The 16,576-nt window shown below is 36.9% G+C and overlaps 1 protein-coding gene and 1 pseudogene across 1 annotated transcript; both read left to right on the top strand.

The window, feature by feature from the left end:
- Positions 1 to 10,320: 10,320 nt before the first annotated feature.
- Positions 10,321 to 11,975, top strand: LOC140959300 (alkane hydroxylase MAH1-like; annotated as a pseudogene).
- Positions 11,976 to 12,293: 318 nt separating this feature from the next.
- LOC140956327 (molybdenum cofactor sulfurase-like) lies at positions 12,294 to 14,529 on the top strand. The gene is made up of 3 exons (XM_073413044.1): positions 12,294 to 12,576; positions 14,123 to 14,240; positions 14,385 to 14,529. Exons 1-3 carry the CDS (start codon positions 12,459 to 12,461, stop codon positions 14,527 to 14,529), a joined length of 381 nt encoding a protein of 126 aa, XP_073269145.1. The 5' UTR covers positions 12,294 to 12,458.
- Positions 14,530 to 16,576: the final 2,047 nt, after the last annotated feature.

Raw genomic sequence — 16,576 nt, 5'->3', positions numbered from 1 at the left:
AGAATGGTATCGATATAAGTGGCTTGGGTGAGTCCTAGCATCCTTTTTGATCTATCTCTATAGATCTGTATTCTCAACACATAAGATGCTTCACCTATGTTTTTCATGGAGAATTTACTAGCTAAATATACTTTAGTTGATTGCAGCAATCCTACTGAAAGGATATTGATTAAGGTGCCTGTATGCGCAACGGAAGTTTCAAAGTAATTTTGTGGCACGAAAACCGAGCACCCTAATCCTATAATGTGTAGCAAATACGGAAACACAAAATATGTCATACATAGGGTGTTTTGAAATATACCTATCAATCACAATGGATTGATGATGGCTCCAACTAAGTTGATGAACAACTTAGCTCTTCAAAGGTAGACAAATCTACAAGCTTTCCTTTGAGCACTCCTTGCTCAAATATTAAACCCACCACCAACTAAGTAGATCCCCTCTAATTTTGCACTAGAAAAATTAGAGGATTTTTCTTTTGAGAAGACNTGTAGACAAATCTACAAGCTTTCCTTTGAACACTCCTTGCTCAAATATTAAGCCCACCACCAACTAAGTAGATCCCCTCTAATTTTGCACTAGAAAAATTAGAGGATTTTTCTTTTGAGAAGACTTTTCTTTCCTCAACAATTGAATAAGAAAAATTGAGAGAATATTGTGTGTGAAATTCGGCCAAGAGGTGTGTGGAGTAGTGGAGAATGAGTTGTCTTGGTTGTGTAAAAAGCTAAAACCCCCTTTTAGCATGCCAAGCCTTGAATATTGAAAAAGTGGTCTCCCAACTCTTCACCTCCCTATGCACATTATTTTTATTTGGGCATGTAACAATTACAAAGCTCATGAACTTTTATTTAAATTCAAACACATTTGAGACCATTTAAACTTTACTTGATTTCACTCAAGTCCACTAGTTTAATAATAATTTCTAATTGGTCTCTACAAGGCCCAATGTTGTTTAATTAATTCAACACTTGAATTAATTTNCAAACACATTTGAGAACATTTAAACTTTACTTGATTTCACTCAAGTCCACTAGTTTAATAATAATTTCTAATTGGTCTCTACAAGGCCCAATGTTGTTTAATTAATTCAACACTTGAATTAATTTAATTATTTGGACTCTACTAGGTCCACTAGTGTTTAATTATTTCAACACTTGAATTANCCTTTGAATTCTCAAGTGCGTAAAATAAATCCCTAAATCGTCAACTAACCAAAAATCCTACGTCGACCTTTCAAGAAGATCAACTAACGGTAAATAAAACATAAAAATATCTCTAATAAAATCATTAACATAAATCTTTTAAATCTTTTATTTAACAAGCTAGTGCGGAAACATAAAGGTCCCTTGGGAGTGTACTGCTGCTCTCGATCCACTCAATCGTCAGCGCTTCCCATAATATCATCAAATCCTGCATTATACAAACCTAATGAGTCTAATGACTTAGCACGTTCTAAATATACATAGCTAATAATACATATACACTTACAAGCATTTAAAAATCATACTTTTATTTAAAATAGCCTTTGGACATAAAATAAACCATTTAAAAATCATTTTAGCATAATTAAATCATTTAAAAAGCTTTTAAGCATAAATCATAAATCATTTTAATCGTAAAACTTTCAATCTTTTATCATTTGGGTGAAGTTTGATCATTAAAAGTGACTAGCTTTTATCCATTGGTCGACTGATCAGTCTTCAGCTCCACATAGACCATGGGGGTGGGAACTAGGCTCCACTGTGGAAATACAATCGTCGGGCTCTCTCGGGGGCCTTCTCCCATAGATGGGCTCCCTCTAGGGTCTTTTCCCACAAATTGGCTCCCTTTGGGCCTTTTCTCGTAAATGGGCTCGCACTGGGCCTTTTCCCTCACGACATCCCCACAAAATCATATATCATTTGCCACAATCAATTTACATTCCTCAAAATATTTTTCATTTTCTTTTAAGAGCATAACATATCATAACTTTCCAAAAATAGCATTTTAAACAATAAAAATTACACAGCTTTACCATAAATCATAAAATATCATATTTTCATCAAAATCATCATTTTAAATCATAAAATATCATTTAACATGCGTTATGATCCTTCCGGATGCTGCCAAGCTTTTACGTATTTTTCCATGTGTAAAAAGACCGTTTTGTTCCTAGACGTAAAAATTCTCGAGTTTATCTCTTTCTTACTTTTAATGATATGGGCTTATCCTAAATAATTATTTAAGCTTACATATAATTTTTCATAATTTTATTCAGTTTAAATTGAGGCTTTCTAATTAATTCTTTAATTAACGTTTCGTGAGGCGTTTAATTCTCGAATAAATTCAAAACTTAATATTTTCTTTCCAAACTTTAAACATAACCTTTTTAATACCTAATCTAACCTTGTGAGCCATGAACCACACCCGTGGACCCATGGTTCCAATTTTACTTCTTATATTTTTGTTTTTTGACCCTTAATGGATCATACCGAGCCATCTCCCAATTCCACTGAGCCATGGTTGAGCCACCTCAAGCCAAACCCTAGCCAACTCGTTTATGGACCCTACTGACCAGCCCCAAGCACATGAACTAGCCGTTGGCCCGCGTTAAATCTTACTGCCCTAGACCCTTTGGTGTGTGCGTGATTTTTAGGTGCATTAGGACTCCTAGCTGCCTTAGGACTCTACCAGCCCTTAACCACTAACAACTCATGACCCTCACTGACCATGGACTACCCCCAGCCTCGTCTCAGACCGCTCCAAGCTCTCGGACCAACCCCTAAATCCACGCACAAAGCCCTACCTGAAGACACCCTCCCCACCTTCATGCGGTTCTGGAGTTGTAGCCTAACTAGGGCTCTACCACAACAGAAGCCAACGAGCCCAGCACATCCTCACCGACCTTTGACCACGCCCAGACCCAACCAAGCCTAGCCCAAACCATTGAACCCATGAAGCTAGCCTTCTGTTCGAGAAACCAGCAGCTGTGCATGTGCTCTCTCTGGAACACCCTGAGCCACCTCCTAGACAATTAATCATGCATATTATGATTTGTATGATGTTTAAAATGGTTTAGAAAAATGTGTCTTTGCGTTTATAACGCTCGAATAATCGATCGTTGGCGAGGGTGCGACGTTGGACGACCGGAAGACGAAGACTTGATATGATCGGTTGGGTGGTGAAGAAGTATTTAGAAGAGGGGGTTTAATAAACACTTGGATTTTTTACACGTTTTTCGAATAATGAGTCGGTTTAGTGATAAACTGAGCTCGGGAATCTTGTTTGTCAATGTCGATCAGTTAACTAATGAAGGTGCGGAAATAAAACTGAAATAAATAGACACAAGATTTATGGATGTACGGATATTTCAATCACTCTTACGTCAGATATGATATTCTCTAAAAGACTTTGATCAAGACAAAGACTTGTACAGACCCAGTTTAGTTTTGGACTTAACAATGTCAAACTGAAACTCTTAGTTTCGATACATTTTACAGTACTCGACTGAACTGAAACTACTTAGCATAACTGATCTCTATAGGATCGAATAATACAATAGTAAGTGTTTGTGCTTGTAAGCTCAAATTATAGCCTTGAATGTATATACTAAGTGTGAGCTTTGAAATCTTTTGAATATGAACAAAAAGCTTGTGGAAAGATTTCAGCAGAATAACAGCTTGGTTGATTGAACAGTTATGTGTACTACTTCTCCGCTCCTCTTCTTGGCTATTTATAGGGTTTGCTTCCAACGGTAACAATGCATGCGACTTGAATCTTTATATCCTTTGTTTGCCACGTTGACATTCTTCTGACAGTAGTACACTGTATCATTGCTGAATGTGGCGTTCCCACTACAAGTTGCAGTCTGCTTTTGTACAATTTGTCGATTGATAGTTACATTCCTCAACTGATGACGTGTAAAACTGTTTTATCAGTTTTGACAAAGACAATAGGATAAGCTGATTGCTTTCAACTGATTGTAGTGTAACTGATCATCTAGACAACTGCAATATTCAGTTAGCTTAGTTCAGTTGCCGTTGATTTTCTGCGCACTAATCTTCAGTTAGGCAACCAATAATTTGCTTATTTTAGATCAGTTCCTTTTAGTCTTTTTGATTACGCTCAATTTGTCAAATCCTTTTAGGTGTTTGACAAAACATAGAAAGTAAGAACTGATCAAACTGAACTCTTTGTAGATAAAATAATCTTTTATTGGCAACTCTTTCAATGTACAAATTCGTACAAGGAATGAAAGAATAAAAGAATCTTCTAACTGACTAAAATTTCATTAAAATCTGCCAAACTCTTCAATTGAATAAGAATATAGAGACTGTCTTCTAACTGATCTTGATCTTTTATTTCTTTGCTCTTTTATCAGCTTGTTCTTGATCAGTCAGTTGGCTAGGTCTCTTCTTGGATTGCTTCTGCTGATCTTCTTTGTCTTCTTCTTCCCCATTTTAATCAAACTTATCAACCCTGCTAGATAAAGTACAAACTTCTGAAGTGACATTTGATAAGGCATTTACTATATGTGCTTGCATCAAATCCATTCGCTTTGTGACTACGTCTTGCAAGAAATCTATGCGTTTTGAGAACATTTCTTGAGCGTGAAAATGAGCTTGAATCGTCACTCGGTCCTTCTTTAACTGATCTATTTGGAAGAATAGTGAAGTAACATCTTTGTGACTTGTTGTAAATCCTTCAAAATATTCTCCTTAATAGAATCAATCTTCAAGGTATGCAGCAGTTGGGTTGATTTGATGTCAGAAATTGATGTAACCAGATTGAGAATGTTGGACTGAATATCTTCAATCATAGATTCAATAGCCGATGGTAGTTCATGAGACATAGCTCTAGAGGATTCTGGTTCCCGCTCCTTGTCTTCTTGAGAAAAGATCACCAAGGCTCTATTAGGTTATTCAGTCACAACATTAACCATAGCTGAAACATCTTCAGGTATTATTTCCTGTTGAAGTTCTGGAGGAAGAGTGAGATTCTGAATAGCAGTTGAGCTTGAAGGCTCGTCAGTTGGTTGTTCAGCTGATACTGTAGTCGGATCTTCAGTTTGAACTTCTTCAGTTGGTTGCTTGTGCAACTGAGCCACTTCAGTTTCAACTAGAACTTCTTGTTCAGTCATGGAAGCCGACTAAACTGGTTCTTCAGTTTCTTGCAAAATAGCCTCCGAGGCTGGCTGTCCACTTATGCTCTGTTCTTCAACTGCTTCTCTGGTTATAATATTCAGCTGAATATCAGTGGTGACTGATTGTATGACTTCGTCGATGTTTACCAGTGATAACTCAGCATTAGTGTAGAGTTGAAGATTTGTAGAAGAAGATGGAGGAACTGAAGATGATGGTGGAATATCCTTTGAAGAAGAAGCAGTTGCTGGCTCAGTTGATGCAGCAACTGGTTCCTTGGATGGTTCTGGATTTTGAACCGATTGTTCAGCTTCCTCTTCAGATGGACTTTGGGTATCTGTTGGAATAATCAAATCTTGATCTATTTCCCAAGTTTTAATCTTCATTGCAGTGATCATAGATCCGTGTCCAGCTGATTGTGAATTGCTCTGTCATTTAAAGCGGTTGGACTGGTTGGATCATAAATTTTGCGTAGCTCAGCAAGCAATTGTGCCAATTTCTTGACACGCACTAGATCAAAGAAATACTCTCTCCTTTACAGTGCTTGAACAATCAAGGCAGCTTTGACTAACTTCAAGACTACAACCTCCAAAGCAATGAATTTCTTCAGAACTGCTTTCTTCTGTAATTGCTTGGCAAAAACTCCGGTCCGAAATCTGACCCATTCATTGTAAGTCTTGAATTTTTATTCAGAAAACTCATTCACCCTTTTCCATATCAGGTCTATATGAGTCTGAATTGGATTTGTCGGTCGGGGCTCTTCTATCACCTTGCCCTTCCCTTTCGGATTAGTTAGAACATGAGAGATACTCAGTCCTGATTCGGTTGCATCCACTTTCTCCCTTATCACTATTCTTTTTGGTCTGGAAAATCGTAGAGTAGTTGGAGCGGTGATGGAGATCAATTGAGCTTTGACTCCTGCTGGTTTTTGCTTATCACCAGATTCGGTGATAATCTTCTTAGATTGATCAATTGGAGGTGGTAACTGACCTTCGGTTCAAGACTCAACTGGAACTACCCTCAAAGGTGTGGCCTTGATAGGCTGTTCAGCTCCAGTCAGTTTCAATCTTTCAGCTAGGATGGTTTCAACAACAGCTTCTTGTTTGGTTTTGAGAGTCGTGGGCTTCTTCATGATTTTTGGAGATTGAGGTCTCTCTAAATAAGTCTCACTGACAATCAGTTTTCTTTTGATTATCTTTTTCTGAACGATTTTCTTGATTGATTTGGGAGGCTGCTGCGTCCCAATCTCCTTCTTCACTTTGATGAACTATTCAGGAGATATGTCCAGCTTGAGCTTTTGTAGCTGAACATTCTTCGCATTGAAGATTTTGATCTTGGATGACATTTCAGAAGAATCACCCACCAAACTGTTGTTTTTCAGCAAATAGCTAAGTGGCACTGCAAATACCTTGGACTGTTTGGAGCACTGAAGCATGTTCTTGAGGATGTTGAAGATAATAGCTCACCAATTCAGTCTTTTTCCAGCAAATGAGCTTGCTTTGGCGAGTAGCTCCTTGGCCACGATGTCAGCCAGTAACTGAATTTCTGGCTTCAGAGATTACCAAACTCCTTAAAATCTCCCAAAACATATTTTTAAAAGCATTCCTAGACATAAACTCGAGTCCGTTCATAACTTAACCGATTCTTTTTAAAACATGGATCGAGGTCCCGGTTTTAACCTGAATCCACTTGAAACTTAACCGAATTTTTCCCAACTTTTTACCACACCTAATAAACATCTAAAAGGCTCTAAAAATCTCAAGACTAGACTCTTAAACTACTCGGCCGAGTCCTAAAAGCTGCTGGAAAATTCACTACTCTCCTTCCGAACCCTCGATGGACCAAACTCAAAAACAAGCAACCCTAGGCACCACCCGCTCGCACCAGCCATGAACCAAGTCACCTAGGACCTAGACCAGACCCTACTGGTCCCAAATAACCGAGGTTTTCAGCCCCACGCATGCCCAAACCCTCGCACAAACGGTGTGTTAGAGTAGGTGCCTGTCGAGCCAAGTGTTAGCCGAGGGTTCATGTTGAAGCTCTATGTATAAATTATCTTTATTTTAATAATATTTGAAATTATTGTTTTGGCGCATCTTTATCTGTATACCCATGCTAGTTGCATAAATAAAGTCCTTGAATATAAAAATAGTAGAAAGAATATGAGATGCTCATATGATGAGTATCATGAAACTCATATTTGGAATGCTGTATATTCTAAACAGTTCCTAGTCGATTCAGCCGCCGCTAAGAAGGATATAGGCCGCTCGAGTTTGAGACTAGTATTTGCGATGTGAGTATCATGTTTCATTGGTAGGGGACATTGTGATGTCCGAGAAAGCAGATAGGTGCTCCTGGTAGAGTGCACGGAACAACCCTCCATATAGGACTTTCCAAGTGGTTCTCACTTATCGAGTGGAAACGTCCTAGTTTATGGTTGTACACCATTAGTCCTTATGACCCGGGACAACATTGAGACTCTATGTGCTAGCATTGCACTTTGACTTGTTTACTGACTCTAATGGGGTCATCAGGTGGCAAGGTTGGGTGTTCTATTGAAACATATAGGAGTCGATGCATTGTAGTCGGGGATTCATCGCTTACCTTCGGGTGTGAATATCCTATGTGTATGTAGTATGAAATCTCTGATCAGAATGTTGGTGGTAATTATGAAAGGGGTTTCATAGATTACACCATCGATGCAACTACGACATGACACATAATATCGATTCATTGACAACTCTCGAGAAACCAATGGCTGTCGAATCGGTCGGAATATATGAGATGAAGGGACCGTACTGTACGCTAACCATAATTCAATGGTTCTTGCAGGCACTATCATTTGATACCTAGAGAATTATGTAAGCGATGCTGCTAGGCGTTTAACATGATTGGTTGGGTATTATCAGACTTGAGTTCTGACGTTCTTATTATCAAGGAGTTTATAAGTAAGAATGGAGCAATTGAGGTATGCTCATATAAAGACATGTTTAGTCATGAATCATATGGAGATGTGAACCCACTGCTGGTTGTATCAATGAACCATTGGGGGCCACACAAGTACTAGCTTTCTAGATCCCGTTGAGAAGAAAAATAGTTCATTGTGTTGAATGGCTTATAATGGAGTTTATAAGCGTAAGGAAAAATAGAAGTATGACTTCTATGAGGCAAATGTAACTTTTAATTTGGGGAAGTGTTCCTAAATTAAAAGTTTGTCAGATAAATAATGTATTTGAAAATTGTGATTTTCATAAACATTATCATTGACTAAATTAAGTTGATTCAAGTGTTGAATTGATTAAACACTAGTGGACCTAGTAGAGTCCAAATAATTAAATTAATTCAATAGTTGAATTAATTAAATAACATTGGGTCTTGTAGAACCCAATTAGAAATAATCATTCAACTAGTGGGCTTGAGTAATTCAAGTAAAGTTTAAATGATACCTTTAAATAAAAGTCAATGAGCTTTGTATTTGTTACATGCCCAAATAAAATGCATGCATGAGAGGTGAAGAGTTGGAAGTAATTTTTTCAATAAACTAGGCAAGCATGCCTTTGAAAAGTGCTTTTTACATTTTCACACAACCAAGAAAAACCCCTTTTCTCCTTACACGCTATAGCATTGAGGTGCTCAATTTTTTGCCCTTGAAAAATTATTTTGAATCTTCCGTTGCGCATTCGAGCACCGTAACCGATCCCCTTTCAAATGATATCATGAGCTATGGTTATTATTTTTTGTAGCATATACATGATATTATATTGAGGTCAATTTCTAACTGCATGAGATAATTTTTTACAACAAAAATCAAGGCCATTCTTGGGCTGTTTTTGAGCAGCTTGTTGCTGCCCATTTCGGTCAACAAGGGCAGCTCCCCGAACATCCCTTTGAAAAATAAAAAAAAAATTTGGTAAATTGGCCGGAATCCGGCGACGGCGACGGCGATGACGACTAGGGTTTCCAAAAGTGTTTTGGAATATCAAAGTGTGATGGGCCTTGAAGTTGTTAGGCTATTAGATGACTAACATAATTTGTGAAATTTAAATGGGCCAAAATGTTTTTGGTGAAAAATGATTTTTGGGCTCTTAAGTTTAAATTGACAAAAGTTGTACATATTTTCTTATAAAATAAATAATTGAAGTTGGACTTTAATTATTTATAGTAAACGATGATTTACAAGAAATTCGGTTATAAATAAATTAATTAGAAAGTAGACAAAGGAGTTTGTATACTTTTTTAATTTAGTTTATAATCGTGGCGGTTAGTGATTGGATCAAGATATATAATATTGGATCAATTGATTATTGTGATAATTAATTGATCACAATAATCAATTGATGATGTATGATATGTGATATTATGCATGAAGGATGATCAAAATCTCAAGCCCAATTTGTTAGGTGTATGCTAGGATATTTTGTGTTGAACGATTGTAATAATTATAAAATTTCAAGTGGGCTTGGTTTATGGCCCGTTCCCACCCCATGAGATGTATCCCTATTTGCCATGGATATTTAATTGTAAATAATAGTGTAGTGGAAGATCAAGATTGGAAGATGATGGCCTTAATGATTATGAAGATAGAAGACATGNAGTTGTGTAAAAAATATAGAGATTATTCTAAAATAAAAAATGGAATTTTCTATAATGATTTCTATGATATGACAATTTAAAAATTCATCTAAAAACTCAAAAGTATAGATAAAAATAAAGAAATATTTTACCAAAAGAAAAAGTGGAGATAAGTGAAAAAATCGGAAGAAGTTGGAAAGAGGTACGAAAATTGCTTTCTACGTTTTTGGCTATCATGCCTTCTTTGCTTCAGTTTCCAACCTATTTTGTGCTCCANAATGATCATTTTCTTTTAAAATCGCGTGCCATGTTTGTATGATTTCCGGATTCATGCAACTATATTATCTAATAATATACATACATGCATACTACTATATATCACATATATATCATAATATGACATTCAACAATAAATAAGGATGATCNTATTTCAAATACACTCAACGCGTTATGATTTGAAATTCGTCCAATCTCATCTCTAGTTCTGATAATGCATTGGAACTTACACATGCATTGTTTAATAAATTTGGGAAATGGAATTTTTAAGGTACAAGTTTTGAACAAGATTAGAACTTCTATAAACGCAAGTGATTCCTATCCATAGCACAATCTTAGACTATCACTCGGCACACATTTTGGAAAAATCTCAGCACTGATTAGCAGCAAACATGTACACACAAGTTTTGTTTTTCATCATCTTTCCGATACTATTCCTTTGTTATTACATTTTGCAGACAAAAAGAAAAAGAACACTTCTTATCAACTGGCCAGTTCTTGGCATGTTGCCGGGGCTTCTGCGGCATAGGAACCGAATCCATGAATTTCTAACCGATGTTCTACAGTAGAGTGGAGGAACATTTATGTTTAAAGGACCCTGGTTAGGTAACATGGATATGCTTATCACTTGCGATCCTGCCAATGTTCACTACATATTGAGCAAGAACTTCCCGAACTTCACCAAAGGTCGCGATTTCAGGGAAATTTTTGAGGGCCTGGGAGATGGTATATTTGTTGCTGAATTCGAATCCTGGGAAAAGCAGAGAAAAATTTGCATGTCGCTGTTGAACCAGGCTGGTTTTCAGAAGTTTGTGGGGGAGGACGACTTGGAGGAAGGTGGAATCAGGATTGATCCCCATTCTGGAGCACTTCTCAGAATTAAGAATGGAAGTGGATATTCAGGAATTATTCCAGCGTTTGTCGTTTGATTGCTCGTGTATTTTGGTATTAGGCCATGATCCATCTTCGCTTTGCATTGATTTGCCTTATCTTCCGGAGGAAAAGGCCTTTGCAAGTTCTGAGGAAGCAGTCCTGCGCAGGCATACGCTTCCCCGTTCATTATGGAAGCTTGAACGGTGGCTTCAGATTGGAACAGAAAAGAAGTTGACCGAAGCCAAGAAAATCCATGATCGATTTTTATCTTATTGTATATCATTGAAACGCCAAGAAAAGAACGGATCTGAGCAATTTTTGACAGACGATAATGATCATGATCTTGACTTGCTAACAAGTTACATGAGATTAGAACTAGCAGAAAAGGGTGATTCTGATGCACCAAATAGTGTTTCCGAACAAACGTGGAAAGATACAATGTTGAATTTAATCTTTGCAGGTAAGGATACAGTAAGTGCAGCACTTACTTGGTTCGTTTGGCTGCTAGCAACAAACCATGTGGTAGAAAACAAGATTCGGCACGAGATCTTGACAAATTTACCAGTATGTGAAACTGGAAAATGGGAAGTGTCCGACACAGATAAGCTCAAGAAACTGGTTTACCTGCATGGTGCTTTGTGTGAGTCGCTGCGCCTCTTCCCACCAGTGGGTTTACAGCACAAAGCTCCTCTGAAACCCGACACCCTTCCAAGTGGACAGCCGATCAACCCGAATACAAAGACAGTTCTCTCCTTCTATTCCATGGGGCGGATGGAATCAATATGGGGCCGAGATTGCCTTGAGTTTAATCCGGGGAGATGGATTTCTGATCAGGGACGGATCAAAACCGAGCCATCGTTCAAGTTTACAGCCTTCAATGCAGGGCCAAGGAGTTGTTTGGGCAAGGAAATGTCGTTCCTTCAACTGAAGATCGTTGCAGCTTCAATCATCAGCTGTTTCAAGTTCGAAGTTGTCAAGAATCATCCGATATGCCCGAGTAATTCGGTGATACTTCACATGAAACATGGCTTGAAAATGAAGGTTTCTAAATATTAAAATTCATAAATAGTGGAAAAAAATAATGCTCGATGGATCTTATTTATACCATAATTGTAAAGTCATATTAGAAATAATTCAAATACATACTAAGAGTTGATATTTTATTAGTTTTATTATTAATCATGTTGTTTAATGACTTTTATTGAAATCAAGGATTTGGTTTTATGATTATAGTATTATTATTAAGTCATAATTTGATTATTAAGGTAGTTTTTGAAAAAACTTTTACGTGCAGTTTCGAAATATTGTAATGACTAAAAATTTATAAACACTTAAAATAAACTCTTTCAAATATTATAATTTCATTTAAAAACATGTTTAGTAAGTTGTATTGTATAATGAATAATTATGTCGTAAAATTAACAATTCAGTAATTTCGCAGGTTAAGAAGGCGAAATATTGAAATTAATGTTAAAAAATACTTTTAATTTTTAAATTAAATATTCGTTTGGCAATCTGGTCATCATCATAGTTCACCAATGAATTTTAGCAACTTGTTTATGATCTTTCCTCAGAATCTTCCATTTTCGAGAGTTGTTTTTAGTGAAGAATCTGAAGATGACCACTGACCCAGAAAAAGAACGATTCTTGAAGGAGTTCGGCGGAGATTATGGGTATCCTGGTGCTCAAAAAAGCATTGATGATTTAAGGGCTAACGAATTCAAAAGATTTAAAGGTTTGCTTCTTTTTTTTGGGTTCAATTTTCCTCTTTTTTTTTTTTTTGTTTCAAGCGATCCGCAAAGAAATAAATTCAAGTATCACGATTCTTAGTAAGATATTTTGATTCATTGTGTATAGATGTTTTCAAAGATCTCGGGTATTAAAATAAACCGGAGTTCGGAATTACTATCTTTGAACTTTTGAAATTTTTTTGTATGTGAGAGAAGATTTCTAAGATTCATGATTTGAAATAAAAGTACCCGCTCCTGGTTTTGCCACAATAAAATTTGATAGAGATACCTAGTTTAAACTTTGAAATTGTCCCTTCACCCTATGTCTGTGTTTAAGAGAAGAAAAGAAAACTTCTTGATTCTCAATCCAGAATTTGGAAGTAGTTACTTTATATTTGTTACTGGTTGTTATTGTTATTGATGTAATGTGGTGTTGGGCTCTGTAGAGGTAGTGTATTTGGACCATGCTGGAGCAACTTTGTATTCCGAGTTACAAATGGAAGCCGTTCTAAAGGATTTCAACTCCACACTCTATGGGAATATATCTTTTTCTTTTTCACGAAGGGTCAAAAAGTTTACTTTTTGGTTGCAATGCTTAAGTTATACACGGTTCCTCATTTAAGAATTCTATTAGATAGCCTGAACAACTGTAGCTTGACGACCAGCGACATTGTTGGTGAGGCGCCGGCATGTGAGGCTTTATTTTGGGGTCTCCCTTTGTTGTATATCTTTTTCCTGATCATAGTATTGGTTATATTCCAAAATTTATTTCACGGCCGTTTATGATGTTGGGCAGGTCCTTGATTTCTTTAATGCTTCCCCTGGAGAGTATAAATGTGTCTTTACCTCGGGGCAACAGCGGCACTGAAACTGGTTGGCGAAACGATTTCATGGAGCAACCAAAGTAATTTTATGTATACCATGGAGAATCATAACAGTGTCCTTGGGATTAGGGAGTCTCCTTCTTTTTGAATGACAAGAAGTATCTGTTATCAGGCACATGCAGAACACTTGCTATTGATTTCTTATAAAAATTTATGTAGAACCGAGAATTTGTCACTTAATCATAAGTCATAATCGGTGATAATTGTGTAGGTAGACATTGAAGCGAATTCCTTACACAATCAACAATGTAGTAGTAAATCTGCGGTGAATATTACACCACACCATGTACAAAAGTGGAGAAGCTTGGTGTGGAAAAAAGGAGTTTACCAGTTAAGTTATCTGTGCGTTATTTCCCAGCTAGGATTATTTTGAGCGTTTCCAAATTTTTACTCTGACCTTTTTCCTGGAATTCTTATATGCTTTACTTTGACGGAACTTGAACTTAGCATGGATGCCGCATGTTGGTGAAATTATTGACAATATGTGGCTTTATTTGTAGAGAATCATTAACGATTTTCTTGGACTGCAGCACTTTGTGAAGTTTTTAAATATTGGCATTCGATTTATTTTTTTGTATTCCTCGATGGAGCGGGGAGAGATTGAGAGGAAAGAAGAATCATTTTATGTCTCGACATGATCTAATTTGTTTTTCTGTTGGTGCTACAGGCAACACATACAATTTATTTGCATTTCCTTCAGAATCTGGTCAGAGATTTAATCTTGACCTTGTAAATGTTATCAAGGAAGATTCATATGAAATCTCCGGAACTTTTACGCCTCGAAGGTGAATTCCTAGATTTGGCATCTTATTTAACAGGATGATTGACGGACTAAAAATTGTGAAACCATTGGTTATCCATAGATTGTTTTTGTCTTCATCCAATATGGAATTTTTTTGAAATTTTTTCTATTGTGCGTGTGGAATTAGACTCCCTTGTATGTTTTGTGGCTTTGATGCCTATGACAGAGGGCACTGGATGGTTGTCATCGATGCTACAAAAGGAAGTACAACAACACCGCCCGATTTATCTAAATACAAGGCAGACTTTGTTGTCTGCTCATTCTATANTTAAGATTCAAATTTTATATCAAACCGAAAAAGTAAAAATTAAAAGAGTTTAGTTTTTCCTTGCCTTCCATCAACCGTGGTTGCATGTTGATCGCTACCCGTGGACAGTGTCTGGCTCATATTATTGGGGAGGCCTGGACGCCGGAAAGCTGTGACTTCCATTGGACATATGATGTGAATTGAGTGGAACTCCCATGACTTCGGCTCATATTATTAGGGGAACTCATGGAGACCGTCCACTACAATTCAACATTGATGGGTCGGTTTGACACGTGAAAATAAACGACGTCATATTATTGGGTCCTTATTAAACGTGAGGCAAAACACGCGGAGGTTGCATAGGGATGCAATTGGATTCTACCTTTTAGAAATTATAATTGGATGATATTATTCGTTATTATAATTGGCTAATTGAACTCTACGTGCCCACTAAGGAAATAAGATTTCCCTTTTTCATCAGAGGGTGGTGGAAATGTCAAAATAGTGGGAGAGATATTTATAAAATAAAATCCATATTTTATATCTTAAAATTATTTTAAAATAATCAGCAACAATTATTTTGTTTCAATATCAGTATATTTTCGATTTCGTCACGTAATACATTTTTTATTAACAAGCTAACCAAACCAAACTTTCAAGACTGGTTGAGAAAATATTCTAAATTCGGAGAAAATGCATACACACTAATGTCATTCCTGTTGAACTGACAAAGCAGGCAAGATGGTAGGACCATAGTATGCAAGCTAAAGTGTAACATGTGCGCTTTTATGTCAAATAAAATATAGAGACAGTTTGAGGAAATGTTGAATGCTGCTGACATTCGAATGCACTTGTAAGAGTTGCATGGTGCATGAAACTCAAACAATGATGCACACCACTTTCAAGGAGCTCATGACTACACATATGCAGGATATGGCTTTGGCCCATGAGTGTGGTGTACGTATGATTGGGCTTATTGAGAATGTGGTGGACCTGGAATATGTGATTTCTAACGAGTTAATTGATGACATCAATTTGTTGTCTTTCTTTTCTTCATTTGACGGGGTTATGGTGAACTTCAATTTGAATAAGATAGATGATAGCCTTGAAGAGCTAGTCAATACGCTTATGACTTATGAGATCACCATAAAACAGGAAATTGTTGTTTTTCTAATGGGCCTCTCGCCAGACGAAAAATGGCCCACAAAGTAAGGGAAAGAAATGTTCTGCCCCTTACAAGAAAAACAAACCCAATAAGAGGCAAACTCTGAAGGACACTTAAAAAGCCTACAAAGCCCGTTAAGTCAGAACATATTTATTTCAGTGCAAGAAGTCTGGACATAAGAAATTATATACGTCAGAAATGTTCTGAAAATGATAAGCGAATGTCCAAGTAAACATGATTTCAACAACAAACAAAAGAAAGTTAGATGATCCAAATCCCACACAAATATGGCACGCTAGACTAGGTAGTATTTCCCAAAGAAGGATGCACATGATAGTGGGAGAAGGCATGTTTGACCTGTCAGACATAAATTCTCAACCTACTTGTGAGTCCTGTCTAAAAGGAAAAATGATCAAGACTCCATTAAATGGAAACGTGGAACGTGCGCATGGTCTACTGGATTTGATCCACACAGACGTTTGTGGCCCGCTAAGTGTTAGCACAAAATATGGGCAATCCTATTTCATTACCTTTACTGATGACCATTCGAGGTACTGGTATGTTTATTTGATGAAACACGAATCTGAAGCATTTGAAAGGTTCAAAGAATTCAGATCTGAAATAGAAAAATCATCTAGAAAGAAGTATTAAGGCACTTCGATCTGATCGAGGTTGAGAATACTTGAGTGCTGAATTTTTGGGTTATCTAAAAGAGAATGAGATTCTCTCACAGTGGACTCCACCAGCAACACTACAATTGAATGGTGTTTCTGAACGTCGAAATCGAACCTTGATGGACATGGTTCGATCCATGATGGGATTCACTGAATTGCCTACATCGTTTTGGGGATTTGCGCTTGAAACTGTGGTAATGTTGTTGAACAATGTCCATACTAAAGTAGTTAAT

The sequence above is a fragment of the Primulina huaijiensis genome, chromosome 2 (genome assembly GCF_012295235.1).
Source record: "Primulina huaijiensis isolate GDHJ02 chromosome 2, ASM1229523v2, whole genome shotgun sequence".
Lineage (NCBI taxonomy): Eukaryota > Viridiplantae > Streptophyta > Magnoliopsida > Lamiales > Gesneriaceae > Primulina > Primulina huaijiensis.
Note: the sequence above shows the minus strand (reverse complement) of the source record. Positions and strands in the feature narration are given on the sequence as shown.